The 25,077-nt window shown below is 43.9% G+C and overlaps 1 protein-coding gene across 1 annotated transcript in view; it reads left to right on the top strand.

Annotated features, from left to right (window-relative positions):
* The first annotated feature begins 6,426 nt into the window (after positions 1–6,426).
* The window catches only part of LOC108797308 (ceruloplasmin-like), a 63,797-nt gene continuing 45,146 nt past the window's right edge, over positions 6,427–25,077 (top strand). Inside the window, exons 1-5 of the mRNA XM_018568890.1 lie at positions 6,427–6,436; positions 8,509–8,676; positions 10,267–10,521; positions 11,764–11,932; positions 16,191–16,330. Coding sequence (XP_018424392.1) covers positions 6,427–6,436; positions 8,509–8,676; positions 10,267–10,521; positions 11,764–11,932; positions 16,191–16,330 — 742 coding nt within the window. The remainder of the gene's footprint in view (positions 6,437–8,508; positions 8,677–10,266; positions 10,522–11,763; positions 11,933–16,190; positions 16,331–25,077) is intronic.

Raw genomic sequence — 25,077 nt, 5'->3', positions numbered from 1 at the left:
GAGTTGTCGTCATTTTACCTGCACGGCTTCCAGCCCCCACAAGCTAGCGTCCCGCCATCGTCATGCCAACCCGTGATGCCTATCAACATGGCTCAAATGTTGCCTGGGGCGAGGCCGAGTCCTCCTCACTGACATGTGTGGCTTCCCCCACATACTGACGAACGATCAGGGCATGGCTTTGGGCATACCCAGTGTGTGGCTTACCGTCTGGGGTGAAATACCTGGAACCATCGACAAAAAGGTTTTTGGCCTCTGGGATGGGAGTCTCCTTCACCGGACTGATTGCTGTTGACTCAAGTTCCACCAAAGAAAAGTAGTCATGGTGGTCCTCAAAGTGATTGCCTACTATGTTGGAAAATTGATTAGAAGTTGAGAGGTTAGAATGGTTAGTAAAAGTTGGAAAATTGTCAGGTTTCACACCATTATCTCCCCCCTTCTCTTCCTCCTTAATAACAGGAAAAAGAGACGCTGGGTTTAAAATGGTGCATCGTCTTAGAGTCAGGTTAGTAGGTGTTAGGAGAGCCACTTCGTACCTAGTCAACCTGGCAGCAGAGAGGTGTTTTGTCTGGGCCTGATTTAGGATCTCCTGCACCGAATAGAGGGTCAACCGGGAGTCCAAGACTATGTCACCCACCTTCTGTAATAGTACAGCGCAGGCGGCCACGGCTCGTACACATCCCAGTGAGCCTCGGATGACTGGATCTAGGGCAGTCGATAGATACATGATGGGTCGGTACCTGGACCCGTGTAGTTGGGTCAGTACTCCAGTTGCATGGCCCTGGTTTTCATGGCAAAAGAGATAGGAGAGGTCATAGTTGGGCAGACCTAAAGCAGGCGCTTTGGAGAGTACCTGGGTCAAATCCTGTAGGATTGACCAATTATTGTCTGACAATTGAAAGGGTGTTTTTGAAGTCAGCTCGTAGAGGGATCCCAATTTGGATGAGATGTTAGGTATCCAGTCTCTGCAGTAGTTGACAAGTCCAAGAATGGCTCTCAATTGTCGGGTGTTTTTAGGTCTCTGCAGTTCATTCAATGTCTGGACTTTCTGGGTGGTTAAATGTCGGGTGCCCTGAGAGATAACTTTTTCCTTGCAGAACTATAGTTTCTCCTTGCTAGCCTTATTACCCGTGGATGCCAGATGGTTAAGCCGCCGATAACAAGCCTCCCGCGTGGGACAGCAAAGTAGCAAGTCATCCACATACTGCAGCAGTACCACCCCTGGATCCATCAGGTGCCACTGATCTAACACGATCTTAAGCTTGCAACTGTATTCCGAGGGACTAGTCACTGACCCCTGAGGGAGACGTGTCCAAGTTAGTTGTTGACCCTTGTTATGGAAATTCACTTGGTTCAACGCACAAATCCATATCGCATTAAGCTGCGCCAAACGCAAAGAATTTCCCCCGTTGTACTACGCTCTTTTATGCAAGGACTGGAAGTATCTCCCTTCTATACTAAGCTAGCAAAGTATGTGGGTTAGGTACCAGAGGAGCATCACTAATAATGATTTTGTCCAGAGCCCTTAAATCATGTATCAATCGGTATGTTGTTTCCTGGCCTTTAGCTGTCTTTTTGGCCACTGGGAATAGTGGAGTGTTACAAGGCGATTTAGTTGGTGTTAGGACCTTTATCTGTAGATATCAGTCTATTTGGATCTTAAGACTATCCAACTGAGCAACACTCAAGGTATTGTGGTAACCGGGGTAAAACACTTCCTGGCTTGATGTTAATCGTTGTTGGCGGAACTGGCAGAAGACCCACATCATACTTATTGCTCGCCCAGACCTTCGGATTCACCTCTGCCAGTACATCCAGCTCCAGGAAACAACCGGGTTCTATTAGGTACGGTAGCGATATCATCGTATATAAGCATTCGTCATATGCGCTGCTGACCACAATACCCGTTGGAGTGTACTCGATGACTGCCTGTATTTCTGATAAAATATCAGCTCCTAACACATTAATGGGAATATCATCCGATACCAGTACAGACCTGATGGCTTCCGTGTGCTGCCCTAACCTGCAATGGAGTGGTTTGGTGGTCTGTAGAGACACTGTCTGACCTGTGAGACCCAGAGTGGGTGTAGTCTCCACCAGAGAGGGGAACCTTGCCTCTGAGATCTGTTGGCACCGGTGTCAATGAGGCAAGGGAGGGGATATTTTAATTCCTCAATAAACAGGTTGATATGGCCTGACACCGGTTTGCCAACATCCTATGAAGAATCATAGCCGTGGCTGGCCATCCCTACAACCGAAGTTGTTGTGTCGTCCAGAATGAACTGCCACTTACCCTTGGGTCTGTTAGGACAGTCACGATTTAGATGTCCTTCCTTTCTGCAGATGTAACAAGTCCGGGTTTTCCAGCGTTGTGTCTTTTTGCAGTGCTCTTGACCCGTTTGTTCTGCAAGAGGGGCTTGAGACACAAGGACTTTGGATCTTTTATCCTGTTTCTTCCTATCCACCTCTGTTTTATCCTGTTTCTTCCTATCCACCTCTCTCTCTATAGCGGAGAGAGTGGATAGAATGGCAGGTATTGTCATTTCATTAAATTCGGGTCTGGCTAGTAATAACTGGTCTCGAATTTTCGTATGGATGCCTTCTAAGAGTTTGGCTCTTAGTAAAAGGTGAATAGCGGTTAACTTACCTCCGTCGGTTGGCACATCAGGACCAACCTCTATATCGGCATCCAACGCAGCTTGTTTCAGGCGACGCCAGAAACAAGCGCATTCCTCCCCAGGATTTTGACTGAGTTTCATCACATCCGTGGTAGAGGATGCACCATAAATCTCTGGAAGTTTGGCTAGCAGGGCAACACAGAATTCCTTACCTCCAGAAGTGGCCTGTTCGTGTGTGACAATGTTGCAACTGGAGATTATAACCCCTGCCAGTTCCTCTCCTACTTTCATCCTCAGAACCTGGGCACAATCTGTTCCGCTCATGCCATAACTAAATTGATTTTGACAAAACATTCTCGCGAACCCTCGCAAATTCGTTCTATAGTCAGGTAGTTCGGCCAGGATGGTCCTGATTTCCGAGGAAGCAAAAGGGACATGCCGTACCACCCTCTCTCCTAAAGTCCTTTCGCCGTTGGCATTGGGAATGTTGTGATTGAGTGGTATCAAATCTTGGTGAAATATTAATAATAGGGTGGTGTCTGAATTATACTTAGATTTAATAGACAGTGCCTCCAGCCGATTACAGCAAATAATAAATAACTTAACAACCAGTATGAATTCAGTTCAGACACTTGATAATACACCCCAAACCACTTCCCTGAGTTCTTTGAGCTTATGGTGATTTCTTACCACAATATATAAATATCTCCCAATTACACTAATAAATCAAAATAATTTATTAATCTACGAGTATAATCATATATTTCTGTACAAAACATAAATTACTGGTGATTACAGGTCAAACACACACTCAATGAAATAAATGTAAATAAATTATCACAAAAAAAATAACTAGACACCTTTAAGATTGTTTCTTATTCTCCGTGGCCATAGGAAAGAAAGAAACGTCTCTCAAAGTAAATATTCCCTTGTGATCCTAACGATTTCTGAAGATAATAGGTTTACTACTATAATAGGGACAGCAAGCAAATCAGGCTAGTATACCTACAATGGCAACGAGTTACATACAAATCAGTACCCAATTTAACCATACACAATACAATCTAAGGAATAAAATAGAGAAAGATATGAAACATTATCACAAGAATTCACCCTGCACACTGTTAATTAGAATTGTTAAAAAAAAACAACTAATAATAAAATGTAATCGCTATGATTTCGGAGTAAAGAAAGTTAATTCCTCATATATGATCAATATCTCACCAATCTTTCAACAGAAAATGTTCAGAGTCTTATTGGATGAGATGATGGCTTGTTTTAGGCAGCAAGGGTTAATGAGTGTCCTTATGTTACATCCAGGAAGTTTTCTTCAGACTCTTCCTTCTCTCCTTTTTCTTTTTTCCCTCTCCTTCTTCCTCTGTATTTTATATGGTTTGAGAGCATTGTTCATATTGGCGACTCCCCAACCACTATTTACTTTCTTCCAATTGATCGGTTCAGAAATGGTAGTTGATTGGTATGATTCACTCATATCGTCTGCACTCAGTTGAGTAAGCCTTGGATGTGTTTGATAACTTACTCAACCTTAGACAATAATCATAGGTGATATCAATCTTGAAACAATAGGGCAAATTAGCTGTCTTGGAGTTTTTATGTTTCTTGGTTAATTTTTTATTTTTTTTTAAACAATTTTTATTGTCAGAGAAAAAGTTATACATACATACATACATCATGGTACCTTACATAGCAGTACAAGTAATAGACATACAATAGAGGTATATCTACTATCATATGCACGCACGCCCTTGATCTCCCTTTTTTTTTTTTTTAAAGAATCGTTAAACTTAACTCAAAACAAATTCTACATGTTTCTTCCATTCTTTTGTTCTTCGTAATATGTCCCAGATGAAACCTCTCTTTGTTTCTATGCCCTAACGTCTGTAGTAGCTCTCTCTCTCCTCGCGTGACTTTCAGCCGAAAGCCGCGCGAGTAACAGTATCCAACCTCCAAAAATGGCACCTTAACACCTATTTCCCCCTCGTGATACATCGTTTCTCCATCAAGGTAGTATCAGGATCAACCATATAACTGCTGTTTTATGACCATTGCGATAATTAAGGGTTCAGCCTCTATGCAGATGTTTAATGTTGGTGAGAATGAGTGCTAGAAGCTGTAATTGTGGCTATTTTCACTAATTAGCATCACCTTATATAGACTATGTAGTAAGCATGCATTAGAATGTCCCTGCTATTCTTGAATTGAGTACGTAGGTGGAGTATTGGAAGGGAGATATGAAGGACTCCCTTTCTTGAGGATCAAAAAGAAAGTCTACAAAGGGCATCCATCTGTTGAGGAAGGGAGTCACCTTGTTGTCTTCCTCCCTATGGGTCTCCGCATCCAATTTCTCCAGATGGAGTAGCTTCAATAGATCAGTTCGTAACCCCTGCACAGTGGGAGGATGTGGTGAGATCCATTCCCTCATTATACTGCGTTTGGCTGCCAGGAGGGCTATACTTATCCACTGTTTGCGGTTTTTGGCGAGAGTAGATGGATGCTGCCAGTGGTTAAAAAGCATTAAGAGGGCATCCACTGGGATCTGTTGACCCACTACTGAAGCCACCATGTCCGCTACTAGCTTCCAGAATCTCTGAATAGATGGACAGACCCACAGACAATGGAATAGTGAGGCTCCTTGCATCTGACATTTGGGACAATAATCCAGGTATCCCGGAATATGGGCGGGGGTGCGTCTCAACCCAAATGCATAGTAAGCTCTGTGTATAATCTTAAATTGGGTCTCTCTCCACTGCTCATTTACCATTGCTTTACATAGAAGGCGATAACCTTCTAGTATCTTTTCGACTATATTTTCCGTAGGAACATCATCTTGCCATTTAAGTATGTTTGAGGTCGTAAGGAGAGGAATGTGCTCCTGTCTCATGTGAGAATATATGGTGGAAATAGATTGCCTGTCATTAGCTATTATCCTGTCTATGAGCGATGTATTCGTCCGGCAGGTTACGTTGGGTCTCAGCTTGTCTAGATGGGCTTTGGCTTGCAGGAAATGTAAGAAATCGTGTGTGGGCGCTTGGTACGTTCTTCTAAATTCCCTGAACGTTATAGTTTTTCCCGTGACAGGAGAAATGAGCTGAGCGAACGTGGTGAGGCCCTTGGAATCCCATTTTGTAAAAGTGTCATAATCCTCCCCCTGTGGGAAGGAAGGGTTTCCTTTTATGCATAAGTGGTGGGAGAAGTATGGGTTAGCCTTTGCTATTTTGTGTGCCTCTCTCCAGGCCACCACTGTATCCCTGATGATAGTGTTGGAACGCAGAAGTGGAGGGATTTTAGAGAAAGGGCAGTGTAGAAGAGCGGAAAGTTTCCAAGGGTGTGCCAACTCTGTTTCCAGGTGGAAGTTAGAATAGTAAGAGGATGCCCCAATCCAGTCTGCTGAGTGTCTAAGAAGACAGCTCAGATTATATAATCTTAAGTTGGGGAATCTTAAGCTCGCTCCTTGGCAGGCATAGTTTTTGCATTGACACCCTTGACTTTTTCCCACTCCATATAAAAGTCAGGAAGGCTCTATTCAAAAGTGTCGTGTCTGTATGTTTCAAGAGGAGTGGAAGCGTTTGCATAGGGTATAGAAGTCTGGCAAATGGAATCATTTTTACGAGATGTATTCTGCCAAAGAGCGAGAGCGGCAGATCCCTCCACATGTGGAGTTCTCTACAAATTTTCTCAATCAGGGGTGGGTAGTTTAAGTTATATAAGGACGCAGGAGTTTTACCAATTTGCAACCCCAGATATGTAATGGAGCTCTTAGCAGTACTGAATACGTGTTGATTTTAACGAGATGGCCGCTGGTGAGGTTAGAGGAAGAACTACAGATTTGGCGGCATTAATCGTCAGACCTGAAAATTGTTTGTATCTCAAAAATGTGGCTTAGCCCAGAAAGAGCCTCTTCCGCTTCCAGCATTGGATCACTTTGGGCCAGGTGTACATAATGCGGTTCTTCCGGACTGAAACCGCCTTCTGTATGCCCTGCCGATTTACCATTATAGACTTCTGAAGCCATAACTGAGCTACATCTAGGGCCTTTGCTGCCCAGAGCCCATCAAAATTAGGATAGGGGCTACTTGCCCCCCACTGAAAATAGTGTCAACTATGATATTTACATATGAATGGGGCGGCACTTTTTACATTTGAACAAGCCACAACTCATTCTCCCACAAAAATCACCGTGCGTTGCTTGAGTGTTCGGGTTTCGCTTGAAGAAAAGGTGGCAACCCTAATACAGGTACATATCAAAAGGGGACTACACCAAGATGGCTGGGCAGGGAAATGCACACACCTCATCCTGTAACAAGGTAGGATGAGTCATGTCCATTGTCCCCGACCGGCCATGTGGTTGCCCATCCCCCATCGTCAGCATGGACCCTAGTCAATACTGCTCAGAGAGACCAGTATCTACTTGTTCGGATAGGTTTGAGACTATCTGGAGAGACATTGCTAATGCGGTTATCTATATACGGTACCAGTATACGGACAAGGCATATGTCGATGTCTTCTTATAAAAGCAGATATGTATCCAAAAGGGATAGCGCAGTCCGCAATAGAGGTATAATACGCATCTCGTTATACGGACTCCGCTTCGCTAATGTGTACAGATGTTTGAAGGCAAGGAGCCCAGCGCATTGCACTTAGTACTCACAAACCGACAAACGCCTCCACACACCGCAAACACGTCTCCAAGCCCATGAGAAGGTTTTCACACTGACGGTCTTACCGCTGGTCCCGATTCAACCCAAGTACCCTCTGCTAGAGCGTTCCTCGGCTAAATCCGACACAGGGAGACAGATGACAACCAATAAAACACACACATCCTAGAATACAATGTCCACATAATTCCGTATAATAAAATTTCCACAACAGCTGTAACATGATATCACTTGTAAAACCTATTTTTATTTTTATTGCAAGCTTTCATGAAATAATAGCTTGTGATGCTGATAAATGATATAAAGGCCATAGTTATGGGCTGACAAAGTTTTTTCCTTGTTTTCACAATCTCCTGCCTGTAAATCATCCTGTCACATGCTCTCTCAAAGGAAACTGTTAAGATCAGTGCTGATGCATATTGCATGGGCATATTCCACTTATGAAACCATTTTAAAAAAAGAGCTGTGAAAAAAACAACTGCAGCCAGCAACAGTTAGGAAATGTGTCCTGTGAAAAACACATGCAGCCTGTTATCACTGTAGGGCATGTGAACAGGGAAAGGCTGTAAAGAGCTTGCAGGATATCAGCAGCATTAAGATGTAGCAGAGGATGAGAAAAGGTACAAACCTTCCCCCCACTCCATCCATATTCCAAGATGCACAGCATTTGCTACCTACATGACAGTTAGTAAGAGTTTATATCTACTTTAGTAGACCTGCCAGCGTCTAAAAGACCTACACTAGCCCAACAGTTTGTCAGCAGCAATCCCAATGCATTCCCTATCACAAATAAATCACATTGTCAATATGGCTGCTGTGTCCTCACCCTTTTAAAATAAAGCGGACAGCTTACACAAAAGCCTTCTAAGCCAACTGACCTAACTTCAAATGCCAGGCAGTGAATTATGGTTACAAAGAATTTAGTCCAGTGAATTTCACCATAATGTCAAATATGCAGCATTCACCTTGAACCCACAGTAGCAGTGAAACAGAACCACATTCCTAATAAGCAGTAAAATCATGATTAGTTTTGCTAACATTTAGGAATAAACAGCTGAGGGTATCTTGGATTCATAAATAAAAACAAAAATACTGTAGGGGGAAGTTTACTGCTTGACAGTTTACTGCATGACAGTGAATTTAATTGTGATTGTTATGTTACTAGATCAAGGAGTTTGTAAAAATAAAATGTACTGGTTTATGTCATTTTACCACAGGTGTCCTGGAAAAGAAGAAGAAGAAAACGGAGGAGTATGTCTTAATGTTATCTGTGATAGATGAAAACCTGAGCTGGTATATTGATGATAACATAAATAGTTACTGTACTGATCCTGCTTCAGTGGATAAAGAAGATGAAGGCTTTACGGAAAGCAATTTAAAGCACTGTAAGATTCTCACCTTCCTAGATCATTCAAAAAACGAATTAGAGCTTTGTTTTCACAGTGCATTTTCATGTTCCATCGAGGATAATGCCTCAGTCAAAGTTTCCTTTTGCTACTGGGGGATTCTGCCTCCAGTAGAGATCTCTCCTTCTCCATTCTCTTCTACTCCCCACCTCTTCCAATTTATTGACCATTTACACTAAAAAAAATTGCTGTGCAACCTCCTGGTTAGTCACTGATCCACTACAGTGCCTGATCTCCTTCCCCTCTCCCCAACTACCACAACATGCCAGACCCCGATCATTCTCCCACCACAAGTGCCTGCTCTCCTATCCCCACCCACACTAGACAATTCCACTGCCAGGCAATGCCCTTCTACCTAGACTGCTCCATTCCTGTCCAATGCACCCCCACCCAAACAGTTCCACTCCCCACTAATACACCTCGACCCAGACTGCTCTACTTCCAGACAATGCACTGCTGCCCAGATTGCTCCACTCTCTTTGCAGACTATGCAAAGCTATAAACTGCAGTAAAGGTAGGCAGCTCTCACTGCTCCTACAGTCTGCTTGTGTGCCTGATGGCATCGTGGTGCAGATCATTGCCAGAACTCGATCTACAAGGAGCTTTGACTAATGTATGGTCAGGGGCTGGGGCCAGTAGTGCTGTGGTAGGTAGCTTCCATTTACTTGGGAGCACCAAGAGTAGGTGGTGGCAGTGGAACTGAAAAGTTCTGTTTCATTGCCAATATCGACTGCAGCCCCCCTTCCCTCAACACCCACCACATCTGGACGCCCCCCTTTTAACCATCAATGGTCTCTGCCTCCACCCCTCATTCAGCACTCAATGTGCCTGCAGCTTCCCTTCCCTTACCAACCACAGTGCCTGCAGTCCCCCTTGCATCACCATCCACTGCACCTGAAGTCTCCATTCCACCACCCGCTATACCTGCTCACCTTTTCCTCCCCACTCCACTTACCTCATCATCCGCCTTTCTTCAAATCCCACCCCACCAGCAGCCCCCTTCCCTCACCAGCTGCTGAGCCTGCAGCCCCCTTATCGCACCACCCACTGTGCTTGCAACTCCCCTTCCCTTTCCGCCCACCATGCCTACAGCTGCCCTTACCTCACTACCCACTGCACCTGCAGCCCCCTTTCGAGACCTGTGAGTGCCTCGACTACTTTTTATTTATCTGCAGATGTTACTTTGCTGCATTGCACCAGGGCAGTGTCTCCTCTGGACAGTGTGCAGTGACTTCCAACAAAACTTATGGGAAAAAAAGTTTAGTTTTCCCAAATTTTTATGTCAAGATCAAGGGGGTATCTAGAAACTTCAGGGCCCGATGCAGGAAACCATTAAAGGCTCCCGCCCCGACACCTTGGCGGTTACTGGGACCAGGCCCTCTTCTTCCATCCCCCCCCCCCCCAAGTGGGGAAAACCAGGGCCCGGTTGCAAATGCGACCACTGCGACCTTGGTAGTTATGCCAGTGCTCAAGATGTTAGAAAATATGGCACTCCTTATACCTGAAATTAGAATCAGTAGTTTCTAAATAATCAGTAGTTTCTAATATACTCTGAATTTTGTGTTACAGCCATCAATGGATACATGTTTGGCAATCTCCCTGGCCTCTCTGTATGTGATAACACAGATGTAATGTGGTACATTTTTGCTGTGGGAAATGAAATAGACGTACACTCTATCTATTTCTATGGTCACGTACTGACATACCAACACAGGCGTGTAGACACTATCAGTCTCATTTCTGCATCAATGGTTCAGGCTTCAATGTTAACACATAATCCCGGAAAGTGGCTTGTCACCTCTCAGGTTAATGAACATCTTGAAGGTAAATCATTTTCTAAAGCTTTATAGTTTTATACAGTTTTGAAAACAGTATATTGGTGCCTTTTATTAATTTTTTAGGTTTTGCTCTTATTTTTCCTCCTAAAACCTCTGGGTCTGAACAAATATTTGCTTTCTATGATCCCAGTAGTTCCACACTGTTTTTTTTTTTTAATCAGATACTTTTTACTTTTCAATATTTTCTCCACACACAACAAACATCCCACAAAAAGAAAATAAAAAAAGAGACAATACATAACAATAACTCAAACAATACACAAATAATGAACATACAAGCTAACATATAAACACAAAAACAAATATATCAACCACCATATATACGATTTAAAAAAAAACACTAGATCATTGAGAACTAATCACCTTAACACATATATACCTTTAGAGCACAGCTAAAGTACTGCAATTGCAGCTTAAGCTCTCATAAACTTCCCTCACATGCCTAACTAATAATATTATAGAAGAATTCACACATTCCTTTATTGTGTATGGTATTGTATCTATATAGACCAATATAAGGAAAACGTATCCTCCCCTATCCCTCTATATTGATAAGGCGTACCTTCAAACATTACCGTCTGATCTAACTCAGACATCCATTCTGATAGTGATGGAGGGGAGGAAGATATCCATTTCCTCGTCACCAGTCGACTGGCAGTAAATAATGCTCTATGTATAGTCAATATAGTCAATAACCAGTTTGGGACAGCTCCACAATAGATGTATCAGTGAACCTTGGCGAAAACCACATTTTGAACATGAAGGATCGTTCCTGACACCTACATTGAACAGGAGCTCTGGAGTTTGATAAGTCTTATGTAAAATAACAGTTGAGTATTTCTATGGGAAGTGGATAAGGACGCCGATAGAACAGCCCTCATCTGTAACAGGGCCTAGATCATCTTCCCACTTACTCCTAACACTCAAAGGTGATTGTAGTATCGAGTTAGTTACTAAGCGGATATATAAATAGGAAATAATGCCCTTGGTATTGCAAGCAGCGACCAGGGTATCCAAAACTGGTGTTGAATGGAACTCTGGGGAGGCACTACCAAGTTGGGAAGTCAAGGCATGTCAAAGTTTCAAATATTGATTTACAGGTGGAATGCAGACAATCTATGAAGTCAGGAACTGCTCCAAAGTAGGTCCTCCTTGTCAATATCAATCCACTGTTAGACGGAATTGTATTGCTGCATTAGAGATCAAATAACATCATCTTGATTTACAGGTGGCATGCAGGCAATCTATGAAGTCAGGAACTGCTCCAAATTGGGTCCTCCTTCTCAATATCAATCCACTGTTAGACGGTATTATATTGCTGCATTAGAGATCATCTGGAACTATGGTCCAACCTCAATCAACCAATTCACTGGGCAAAAGTTAGATGCTCCTGGGAGGTAGGTTTTATAGCTATATATTTTTTGTTCATAAGGAACTAGGGCTGTGTATCCAATGGCCCATCCTGCAATGTAGGCTGGATGGAGAGGGGGAGCCCATGATAGCAGCAGTAAGAAAAGAAAGAATCATTTAAAAAATAAACATGAAAAGTATGTTCACTTACAATCTGTTCTGAGCTGTAATGTATATGGGTTGAGAAAAAAAAAAGTAATTAAAAAGGTGAACTAACCCTTTAAATCTGGTAATAAAATGAAAATAATGTCCAGCCATTTTTAAGTAGTAATGCCTTATTGGTATTTGAAGTAAGACAAATGTGGCCCTAAACTTTCAAATGCTAAATTCTATGATAAAACTTGTGTGCCATTCACAACCCTTCTATATGAATCAGCCATTTAGAGGTGACTTCTGATAAACAATGGTATACTATCATCTGTTGATTAAAGTGTAACACCAAACAGAATGTTTTATTTTTGAAGAAGGGTTAGCACGTCCATCAGGTTTTATTACCATCTGTGGTCTTGCTGGGGAGATTTTCCATCATTCTCTGAACGTGTGACAACATTGTTAACAGGAAAGTAAGTGAGGAAAGGTCTTCAATGGCAGTAATTAAAAGTTGACAGGGGTTAGAGCATTTGTATATCCATGATCATATGATTGTTTGAACCATTACCAGGTATGCAAGGCCTGTGAAAAGGGGGGCTTTTTAGAAAGATATTGCTCTCACTATGAACTTGATAAAATATAAAAAAATGTATTTGTTATAATGAATTAAAAACATAATTGCATTTAAATAAACGCAAATTCGATACATAGATTGTGTACATAGTCCAAATACAATACAGTAATTGTTGCAGTAGTCTAGTTTATCGCAGACAGATTAAGACCCCATTCACACTGAGCTACATCCAAAAAAGTACTTTTTTCAGAGCGATTTTGAGCTGAGCGACATTGAGCTACATTGAGCTACAGTGCACATTTTGTCGTGCTACGTAGCACGGCTTTTCGCAGGGACTTCGTAGATGCTACATTTGGCTGTAACCAATAAAAAGCGGTCTTGATCTGACATCATTCCTTCCTTCTTATATTTCTGTGCAAAAGTGACACTTCTGTAGCGCGACATTGAGCTACACCATTAAAGCCTATTGGGCCAAATCGCACATAATTCCGCCGAAAAATAGGTCATGTTCAAACTACAAGCTTGAGCGACGAGCTACAGGCGACATTGAGCTGTGAGATGTGAACAGCTCCATTGAAATGCATTGGACAAGCTACATTGAGCGACATTGAGCTGATATTTGAGCGATTTTAGAGCTGAAATCGCGTGATAAATCGCTCAATGTGAACGGGGTATAAAAGATGGCGTTGCTCTCTAGGTGCCTGGACATGTTTTGCCGCATGGGCGGCTTCCCCAGGAGGACTTCAATCCTATAATCTTAGGTTATAATCTTTCTTATATTCTTGCTGTCTAAAGCTGTCTATTGAGTTGACTATACACTATAAAAACTGTACAATCTCTTTTAGATCTACCAACAACTTTGTAATACAGTGGCCTGCACAATTAGATACAAATTGAATGTATTGTTTAGGTTTGTGCTCATATTAGTTTTGGCAAATGTAAAGGTTATGTACAGGGGTTGGGCAATCAGGTTATAGTGTGTATGCTCGCCCTTAGGGAGATTTCACTTTGCTTATGTTTGCTCATGGTCTCTGACAGGAAATGTGGGGAGATCTCTCCAATGGGGTAACAGACCACAGTAAATACTGTTGTTGAACCAATACAGCTGCATACCCTATCAAAGAAACACTAACCTCAGTAGTTAAATCTTAAAAATGCATTCAAGTACCTTAAAGGAGAACTATGACATGAGTGATTTCCACTCACCTCATAGTTCTAAGCCGACCTGTGACAATGAGACTGTCACAGGTCGGCTCAGTAGATCGGGAGGTGAGAGAACACATACCGGGTTCCCTCACCTCTCGATCCTGTCACGGCTCTCTGCCGTGACAGGGGAAGGGCTGGTTTCCCCCCTCCTCGCTCCGATCCGCCAGCGCCTACTGGCGGAACGGACGGGGAGGGGGCGGGTACAGCTGGCTCTGCCTCTAGATAGGCCGAGCCAGCTGTCACTCACGCAGCTGGGCGGATCCCATCATCTAAGTCGGGATCCGCTCCAGGTGCGGTGTCTCGCGGTATACTGAGCTTAGGGTAACGGGAGGACGCTAGTTTGTGTCCTCCCGTTACCCCAAGGAGAACTATGGGGAAAAACACTGACCCCATAGTTCTCCTTTAAATATTAACAAAAACAAAAATGTATCTTATTTGTGTATCAAGTCACTCAAGCAGCGGCCATATTGAGTGGGGCACCTGAGATTAATAACGTGCTGGATTAGTGTGATACTAGTTCATTTTATTACTTCATTGATGTGCTGTATGTGTATAGGCCAATGTAGTTGGATCTGTATGTGCGTTATAATTAATCGAAATTAATCGATTAAAAAAAATTTCGATTAATCGAACAGGAAAATTTTAATAATTACCAGCCCTAAAAGTAACCACTACTCCAAGCTCACTGCCATGGTGGACTACAATCTCAATACAACTAGTAAACTAAACATGAGATCAGAGGCGTAACTAGGAACCTCAGGGCACCAGTGCAAGAAACCATGAAGGGCCCCTCACTCCACCTCCCATAAAACAATGTCGGTGCCTTGGCAGTTATCGGGGTAGTGCATGTGGGTAGTCCAAGGAGGCAAGCCCACCAGTTGAAATCATTGGACCCCATACAGGTTAGGCTGTGTGGATTATTATTCATAATAATCATTTTAATTTTTTTAACTTTTCTATTAGATTTTTATTTTATTATTTTTAACTTTTTATCAATTTTTATTTATTTTTCCATTTTTATTTATTTTATTATTTTTTACTTTTTTTTCCACTTAATTTTTTTGCAATCACACAGGGCCTAACAAGCCCCTGTGTGATAGCATTCAGAGGTGACAGGCTCTCTTTATGAGCCTGCCCTCTAATACAGAAGATAGAGCACGTAAGTGCTCTATCTTCTGTACAGAACAGGTTGTGGCAGCTGACACAGGAGCGCTGCTGACACAGAGCAGAGAACGGAGGTTCCCCGCTCTGCTCTCCACTCTCCAGCCTGAAGTGCCTTGCCGTGGGCTGGGGTTCCGCAGAAGAGCAGGGGACCCCGAAAACCACAGCACAGAAGAAGGCAGCCGGTGAGGGGACGGAACATGGAGGAGGGGGCGGCCAAGCAGGCTGCATACAAGTGATTTCAGCGGCTGTATAGCCGCTGAAATCACTTATACAAAATGGCTCCTCTGCTTTACATTTAGCCCTGCTTGTTGTAACAGGGCTAAATGTAGAAAAAAATCCTGGCCTGGCGCCCTTTCAGACCAGGCCCACCCCCCAAGTGGCAGAACGCCAGGGCCCGATCGCAAATGCGACCCTGGTAGTTCCGGCAGTGCATGAGATTGTAGTCCATCACAGGAGTGAGCTTGGGGCGGTGGATACTTTACAACACACACTCAGGGGCCATGGGGAACAAAAGTAGCCACCCTCCAGAAGGAAGGACAGTGTCGGCACCAATTCAGAGATGATTTGAGGATCTACAACCGAATGATACACAAATAGGATACATGTTTGTTAATATACTTGAATGTATTTTTAAGATTTAACTCCTGAATGTAGTGTCACTTGAATGTATTTTCAATAATCCTCGTCAATAATCCTGTCTGCAGTTGGCAATTTAAGCCCTGAGTTTTTTGGCCCCCCCGAACTGCACTGACTTCTTTTCATGTACAGTAAAGCTTTACTGAACTAATAATACTACTGTGGCGCTCCCCTTTTTTCTTCTACATCACAATCACCGCTTTGGGAACCTCTAGAGACAACACAACCCTCCCAAATGACAGAGAGCTGCCTCTGATTTTGATATAGCAATCTTTATTTCTCCCCAAGAGTTGAATCCAGCGTTCTACATGAACATTGTTCACAGTAAAAACCTGGCAGGGTCTCTATTTGTTGTACCCCGCTATGTCCAATCCCTAAAAAAAAAAAAAAATTCTGGAGTTTGACTTTATGTAAATGAGTCATGTGTATGTAAATATAATTGAATATGCTTACGTTAATACAATACAATAAGGTAATCCTCATTGTGTAAACCTCCTGTTTAATCAGAATATGTAATTAACCAAATGATAATCATACCATAGAATATCATTCACACTATTATCAATCATTTGCAGTGACTCAGCAAAATATTTTGAGCAAAATGATTTGAGAATTGGAGGAAGTTATATGAAAGCCGTGTATAGGGAATTCACAGACTCAACATTCACTAAGGAGAAACCACGATCCCAAAACGAAATACATCTTGGAATTCTGGGTAATTGGTGATTTTACTACACTCTTCTTACAGAAATACAGAGCGGTACAAAATAGATGCTTGATGTATGGAAATGTGTCATTGATAAGTCTATGTTGTATTAAAGTACACAGGCTATTTTAATCTTATGCAACTGCAGAAGTTACTCTTTTGATAGCAGTTACCTCATTTGCAGCCCAATTAAAACAAATGTGATGCAAACTAGTTGACTTTCTACAAATGGTTAAATTTTTCTGAAGAATGAGGTTAGAACTATTGGTGTAGTTTAGCCCTTAAACTGTCCACACACTACACATTAGAACTGGTTTCAGTGCGTCCAGATATCCCCAAGGAGATTATGGGACCCTAAGAGACAAAAGCTGTCCATACATGGCCCATTTTTCGGAAACTGCCTGAATTCAAAATGTAGGTGACAATGTTGACATCTCGTTTGACAAAAGTTGATTTTTCAATTTCAAGAAATTGTCGGCGGAACATTGTCTGAAACCAATCAGAAGCAGGCACTATTTGGGTGTACAGCAGCCACTGCTTAAACAGTAGCTGGTAGCGGGGATTCTTCTATCCACCCTGTTTAGCATGGATGGGGAATCTAATGATTTCTCTTGTTCAGCTCCATGGAATGAAATTTAACAGTGTAAGGTTAGCTAGAGTACATAGGGAAATTGGACAATTAACTTCTATGAGGAGATGTAAGATGACTGTTCTAGCTCGGAGCGGGAGAACCTCGATGGACAAATGTAGCAAGGCTAAGGCTGTCGTAGGGGCCACCATGCTCCCAGCAAGTTCTGACACTAGCTTGAAGATATGGTTCCAAAAGGATCTTACAGACTTGCAATACCAGAAAACATGGATCAACAAGCCAATCTCATTGCAGTGTCTCCAACACAATGGCGAGTGACCCTTGCCAAATTTTGCTAGTTTATATGGTGTGTGGTACCACCTGTGTAGAATTTTTTGTTGTAATACCCAGTGGTCAGAGCATCTTGAGCTAGTGTACGATATTCTTTTTTTTTAAAACAATTTTTATTGTCAGACAGGAAGAACAGGAAAAACATTACATATACAGGCGTACCATACAACGCAATATATGCATAGCATTAACAATATAGACGGTACATCTGCTGTATCAATAAAAACTCGACCTATCCCTTTTTTTTTTCTAAACACAATAGCATATTTCCTACTAGTTTAATTAGTGTCATATCTCAACTCTCTTCCTAAACCGTTCACCTAAAGGTCGTTTGTCTACCCATCTTTGTTACGTAATCCCTGCTCTTTGGGCCCCCAATATAAATACAAAGTCGTTCAGCCAAGCATTGTAGGATCAGTGGTATCTTAGTATCAATGTGATATTTGTATGCCAAACTATTTAAGGGTCTAATCCTCGCAGTTAGTTAATGCAGCCTTTGGCATGGTGATTGTCATGAGCTACCCCGTAACTTGGCCTGTAGTATGTATGTTGAGTATTGAAAGGGGGACAAGAATGACTCCCTCTCTTGAGCAGTAAATACCTTGTCGATAAAGGACATCCATCTACGAAGAAAGAGAGTCACCCTGTTCTCCTCCTCCCTTTGGGTCTCCGCATCCAATTTTTCCAGATGAAGTAGATCTAGGAGATTATGTCGTAAACCCTGTACGGTGGGAGGGTGTGGGGAAAGCCACTCTTTTATTATACATCGTTTGGCTGCTAGGGAGGCTATGTTTGTCCACTGCCTGTGAATCTTGCTCACCACAAGTGAGTGATCCCAATAGCCGAACAGCAGTAGAAGGGGGTCTAATGAGATCTGTTGACCCACTACTGAGGTTATAAAGTCTATCACTGATCTCCAATTACTCTGAATCAGGGGGCAGATCCACAGGCAGTGAAATAATGAAGCAGCCTGCTCCTGACATTTGGGACAGTGGTTTAAGTACCCTGGGTTATGGGTAGGAGTGCGCTGCAGTTGGAATGCATAATAAGCTCTGTGCACTATCTTAAATTGTGTCTCTCTCCATTGTTCATTGACCATTACCTTGCAGATAGAGCGGTATCCTTCCAGGATTTTCTCTACTATGTCCTCTATGGGGATGTCGTTTTGCCATTTTGCCAGATTAGATCTCGTCAGGGGGGGAATGCGTGCCTGTCTCAGGTGGGAGTATATGGTCGAAATGGACTGTCTGTCAGTGGTTAAGATCTTTTCTATGAGGGAGTGGTTAATGGACCTACCGGTTGCGGCTCCTAATTTGTCTAGATGGGTTATCGCTTGTAGAAAATGTAAGAACTCATGAGTGGGCCTCTGGTATATACTACTGAAGTCCTGGAATGTCATCTTTCTACCTGTGTCACGGGATACGAGTTGAGCAAACCTGGTGATTCCTTTTGTCTCCCATTTAGTAAAAGTATCATATTCTTCCCCCTGAGGGAATGATGGGTTTCCTTTCAGGCTTACATGCTGGGAGAAGTATGGGTTTGCTTTCACCATTTTGTGTGTCTCTCTCCATGCCATTACTGTGTCCCTAATGATAACATTGTATTTTAGTGATGCGGGAATTTTAGAAAAAGGGCAATGTAAAAGGTTGGATAGTTTCCAGGGATGGGCCATCTCTGTTTCCAGGTGAAAATTTGAGTAGTGTGAGGAGGAGCCGATCCAGTCGGCTGAGTGTCTAATTAGACAGCTCAAATTGTACATTCTTACGTTCGGGAAGGCCATTCCCCCCTCGCCCCTCGGCAGACATAGTTTTTGTAATGATATCCTAGCCTTTCTACCCCTCCAAATGAAGACTAGAAAGGCCTTGTTTAAAAGTGTTACGTCTTTGTGTTTCAGGAGGATAGGTAGCGTCTGCATAGGATATAAAAGTCTAGCAAAGGGAATCATTTTTATGAGGTGTATTCTGCCAAAGAGCGAGAGCGGAAGGTCTCTCCACAGATGCAATTCATTGCGAATCTTATCAAATAGGGGAGGATAATTTCAGTTATATAGTGATGTCGGGGTCTTACCAATCTTTAGGCCCAGATATGTAATGGGACCTTTGGCAATGCTGAATATCTGAGATGTGGCTAAAGAGAATGATGCTTGTGAGGTTAAAGGTAAAACCATTGATTTAGTTACATTTATCGTCAGACCGGAGAATTGCTGGTATTTCAGAAATGTGGACTGGATGAAAGGTAGATCACGAGGAGGGTCACTGGAGAACAATATTATATCGTCTGCAAAGAGCATTATTTTCAGTTGTGAAGTGAGGAATGAAATCCCCTTGATGTCTGGATTGTCCTGAAAATATAGCGATAGTGGCTCCAGCGCTAAATTAAACAATAGCGGTGAAAGGGGACATCCTTGTCTGGTACCCTTCATCAGTGGGAAGCTGGTGGATATATACCCCGGCGTGCAGATACGTGCCGATGGGGATTTGTAGAGTGAGGACAAGAAGCTTTTAAAGCGACCAGAGAATCCCATCCCTTCCATTACTCTGAAGAGCCAAGGGAATTGGACGCTATCGAATGCCTTTTCGGCATCGATTGAGATTAGAGCTACAGTGGATTTTGGGTGATTTTTGGCATATTCTAATACCGACAGCACTTTACGGATGTTGGAGACTGCCGACCGTCCTTTAATAAAGCCCACTTGGGCTGGAGATATAAGTTGCGGTAGAATGGACGCAAGTCTGTCCGCTATGATTTTTGACAGGATCTTGGCATCGGCGTTTATAAGGGAGATTGGCCTGTAGGAGCCTGGAAGAGTGGGATCTCTATCTTTTTTTGGAAGTAGTTTTACGTATGCCTCTGTCCCCATTTTCAAATATTCCCCCCCTGCCAGATGGTGTTGAATACCCTGTGTAGAGTGGGTGAAACTTGGGTCTGTAACATCTTATAAAACTCGTTGGAGTAACCATCTGGTCCTGGGGACTTACCATTGGAAGAAATTTTAAGGGTTTGTATAATTTCCTCCATTGATATATCGCCGTTTAGACGATCGAGATCTTCAGCCTCAATTTTGGGTAATGAAACTGACCTCAAAAAAGTTTCCCCTTTCCCCATATCTAGTGGCGTGGCTGAGTATAACTTACGATAGAATTGTTCGAATATTTGATTAATTGACTTTGGGTCAGAAGTTACACTTCCCTGCTCCGAGCGCAGGGAAGAAACTTGTGACTTCTGGACCCGTTGTCTCGCCATATTGGCTAGCAATTTACCGGATTTATTACCAAATTTGTGGGAGGTAAGTCTAGTGTGAGAGTGATAGTAGAGGCATTGTTGAGAGGTCCACCGGTCAAAATCCAGTTTCGCCTTCAACCATGCCTCCCTGAGTTTCGGGGTATCGTGAAGTGAGTATTGGATTTGTGCTTGTCGTAGCGTGGCACTAGCCTGTAGGAATCTGGTTTTAGCCTGTTTTTTTTCGCTGCAACATAGGACATAATGCGTCCTCTCAGAACTGTTTTAGCCGTTTCCCAAAATAAATTAGGGGAATCGGCATGTTCTCTATTAAAGGACTCGTATTCTTGCCATGCCTCCTGTAGCATGGCCTTGAACAAAGGATCCGTGTACAGGTGGGAAGGGAAGCGCCAAATGTATGCGTCTCCTCTTGGTATTTGGGCCTGTAACTGGATCAAAATCGGGGCATGGTCCGACACAGCTATTGGAAGTATGGCTGTTTCACTAACCAGAGAATCTACAGCCTCCGTTGACCGGAAAACAATCTAGTCTGGCGAAGGAGTTGTGTGCAGAAGAAAAGTATGTGTACTCACGCTCAAGAGGGTTGCGGACTCTCCAGACATCTGTGAGATGAAGGTGTGTTGCCATGTCTTGTAAATGCGAATTTGCAGGTGTAGCAGAGACGGACTGTGACGGACCCCCTCGTGATCTATCCTCACCCAGCAGCATGACAGAGTTAAAGTCGCCCCCCAGAAGCTTGTACGGATTGGCATCTTGCATGATCCATGACGTAGTCTCCTGGAAGTAGGCAGTTGGGGGAGAATTGGGGAAGTAAAAGTTATATAAAGAATACGTTTTATTATGCATCTTAATTTTCACCAATAGCTTACGTCCCTCAGGGTCAGTGGTAATGTGATCTATGGTATAAGAAAGGTTTTTACGAAAAAGAATAGCTACCCCTGATTTCCGTCCCACTGCTGGAGAGCAGATAGTTTCACCCACCCATAATTTGCGTAACCTGTCGACATCTTCGGAGGGAAGATGTGTTTCCTGCAAAAACACAATGTCTGGTTTGAGCTTTTTCAGGTGGCGAAGTACCATCATGCGTTTCGCTGGTGATTTGAGACCATTAACATTCCAGGAGACTACCTTCACAGTAATTTATCTATCAAAGAGGAGTAAACCCAGGAAAACAACCACATTAGTTTCGCAGTAGACCACAAGACAAAAACAACCAGCAAGTCAGAGCAGTGTATCGTAAATATCAACCTGAAGCAGTGATATGATATTATCAATATCTGGAGCTCATTGTATAGCAGTCTACAAGGTATGAGCAGATTTGAGAGCCGTAGGTAGTAGGATTTGTTGAACCCCTTTTGGGGATGAAGAAGCAAAAACAAAATCATTGGGTCAACCGGACCCAAACAATATTCAACTGTGAAAAAGAAACAAAAAACAAAAAATAGTTCAGATCGTGACTTCACTTTTTTCCTGAATGGCGTGGCGGAGTGAGCATTTTGGCTTCCGCTAAGCCAGGACCAAGTATCTTTCCTTGATAGGTTGGATAAAGTGGAACCTCTTCTGCCATTTCTAACTGGAAGTCTTCGACGCAGTCCTTGGGACACAGGAAAGTCTATGTGTGTGTGCTTATCATAAGGACGCTGCGTGTAGCGTAGCGCATAGACTGATCTATCTCAGCTACAGTAGTGTGCTGCGGAGCATACGTAACAGGCGCTCTGCCCTCCAACACCAGAGGTTTGGAGAATAAAAAACCTCTTGCAATGTCTTGTTCAACAATAACACCCTTGCAAGGTGGGCATGTCAGGGGCATCCCCCTGGGTGATCCGGGGTGCAGTCACAGGCGAAAGTTAAACATATCTTACCGCCAGTGTTTATTCAGGATACCTTGGTTGTTCAGGGTGAGTCTGTGGGAGTCATCGGGAGTCGACTTGATAGCTGCCTAGTCGGAGTACCGACCCTCTGTGGAAGGGATGATCGGCCATTCGGAGGGATGTCATTGGAGGTTGCCATGCGCTCTAGAAATTTCAGTGCTGCATCGGGGACTTGGAACATGAGAGGTGAGCCATCCTCCGATTGGAATCGCAAGGTTGCAGGGTATGCTAAGGTGAACCTCACCCTTTTCTGGTAGAGGAGCGAGCATACCTTGTTGAAGGCTTTGCGTTTCTTAGTCACATCCACGGAATAGTCTGCGAAGAGGAGGAGGCGGTGGCCATCTATGTGCAGCTCTTTTTTGGCGCAGAAAGCCTGTAAGATCGCCATGCGGTCATTGTAATCTAGATATTTGGCAATGATCGGCCTCGGGGTTTTCCTTTCCGGATTTGGGGGGCCTACCCTGTGGGCTCGTTCCACCTTGCATCGGGGGTCAAGGCCAAGTAGATCTGGTATGTTGTGGGCGCAGATGCTCGGTATCTGTGACGGACGGTATGTTTCTGGCAGGCCAATGATCCTAATGTTGTTTCGCCTCGAGCGGTTCTCAAGATCGTCAACCCGATCCAATAGGAACCGCACCTGGCTTGTGTTTGTCTGCATCTGAGAGGAGGATGCCTCTACCCCATCTTCCAGAGGTTCTCGGCCTCTGTGAGCCTCTGGGCCTGGTGTAGGAGATCTTGGCGTATAGATTGAATCCCCTTTGATACCGCCTTGCTTGGATTGTGGGACGCAATAGCTTTGCCACCTCTGCCGTGATCAATCCGTGATAAGACATGGAGGGCAATTCTTCCTCCGACGAGGCGCTGATGTCGGGCTTTTCCGAGACGGCCGCCATTTTAAACTGCGGTTGCAGCCTTTTGCCGCGTACGGGTGTCCCCTTGCCCCTGGGTCCAGCGCGGCGTTTCGCCAGAAATTTGTCCATGGCTGCTCTGGTACGTCGCAGAGAGGAGGACTCGTGTAGGTTCGTGGTCTTTAAGATCGATTTTATATGCAGGTTAGTCCTGGCAGTGCGGGAGCTCTTCACTCCGTGTCCGCTACATCAGGCGCCGGAACCGGAAGTACAACAATGAACTTCTAGACACATATTAGTTTTCATACATGGTATTTGCCTTTTGTGGTGATGGAATATTTACCACCACACTCAACCCTGTTACCAAATTAACAGATTGCAGGTAAAAAATCAAGCATTTTTTGTTGAACCCCTTTTGGGGATGAAGAAGCAAAAACAAAATCATTGGGTCAACCGGACCCAAACAATATTCAACTGTGAAAAAGAAACAAAAAACAAAAAATAGTTCAGATCGTGACTTCACTTTTTTCCTGAATGGCGTGGCGGAGTGAGCATTTTGGCTTCCGCTAAGCCAGGACCAAGTATCTTTCCTTGATAGGTTGGATAAAGTGGAACCTCTTCTGCCATTTCTAACTGGAAGTCTTCGACGCAGTCCTTGGGACACAGGAAAGTCTATGTGTGTGTGCTTATCATAAGGACGCTGCGTGTAGCGTAGCGCATAGACTGATCTATCTCAGCTACAGTAGTGTGCTGCGGAGCATACGTAACAGGCGCTCTGCCCTCCAACACCAGAGGTTTGGAGAATAAAAAACCTCTTGCAATGTCTTGTTCAACAATAACACCCTTGCAAGGTGGGCATGTCAGGGGCATCCCCCTGGGTGATCTGGGGTGCAGTCACAAACGAAAGTTAAACATATCTTACCGCCAGTGTGTAATCAGGATACCTTGGTTGTTCAGGGTGAGTCTGTGGGAGTCATCGGGAGTCGACTTGATAGCTGCCTAGTCGGAGTACCGACCCTCTGTGGAAGGGATGATCGGCCATTCGGAGGGATGTCATTGGAGGTTGCCATGCGCTCTAGAAATTTCAGTGCTGCATCGGGGACTTGGAACATGAGAGGTGAGCCATCCTCCGATTGGAATCGCAAGGTTGCAGGGTATGCTAAGGTGAACCTCACCCTTTTCTGGTAGAGGAGCGAGCATACCTTGTTGAAGGCTTTGCGTTTCTTAGTCACATCCACGGAATAGTCTGCGAAGAGGAGGAGGCGGTGGCCATCTATGTGCAGCTCTTTTTTGGCGCAGAAAGCCTGTAAGATCGCCATGCGGTCATTGTAATCTAGATATTTGGCAATGATCGGCCTCGGGGTTTTCCTTTCCGGATTTGGGGGGCCTACCCTGTGGGCTCGTTCCACCTTGCATCGGGGGTCAAGGCCAAGTAGATCTGGTATGTTGTGGGCGCAGATGCTCGGTATCTGTGACGGACGGTATGTTTCTGGCAGGCCAATGATCCTAATGTTGTTTCGCCTCGAGCGGTTCTCAAGATCGTCAACCCGATCCAATAGGAACCGCACCTGGCTTGTGTTTGTCTGCATCTGAGAGGAGGATGCCTCTACCCCATCTTCCAGAGGTTCTCGGCCTCTGTGAGCCTCTGGGCCTGGTGTAGGAGATCTTGGCGTATAGATTGAATCCCCTTTGATACCGCCTTGCTTGGATTGTGGGACGCAATAGCTTTGCCACCTCTGCCGTGATCAATCCGTGATAAGACATGGAGGGCAATTCTTCCTCCGACGAGGCGCTGATGTCGGGCTTTTCCGAGACGGCCGCCATTTTAAACTGCGGTTGCAGCCTTTTGCCGCGTACGGGTGTCCCCTTGCCCCTGGG

Source organism: Nanorana parkeri, unplaced genomic scaffold (assembly GCF_000935625.1).
Source record: "Nanorana parkeri isolate BGI_ZX_2015 unplaced genomic scaffold, ASM93562v1 scaffold1259, whole genome shotgun sequence".
Taxonomy (NCBI): domain Eukaryota; kingdom Metazoa; phylum Chordata; class Amphibia; order Anura; family Dicroglossidae; genus Nanorana; species Nanorana parkeri.
Note: the sequence above shows the minus strand (reverse complement) of the source record. Positions and strands in the feature narration are given on the sequence as shown.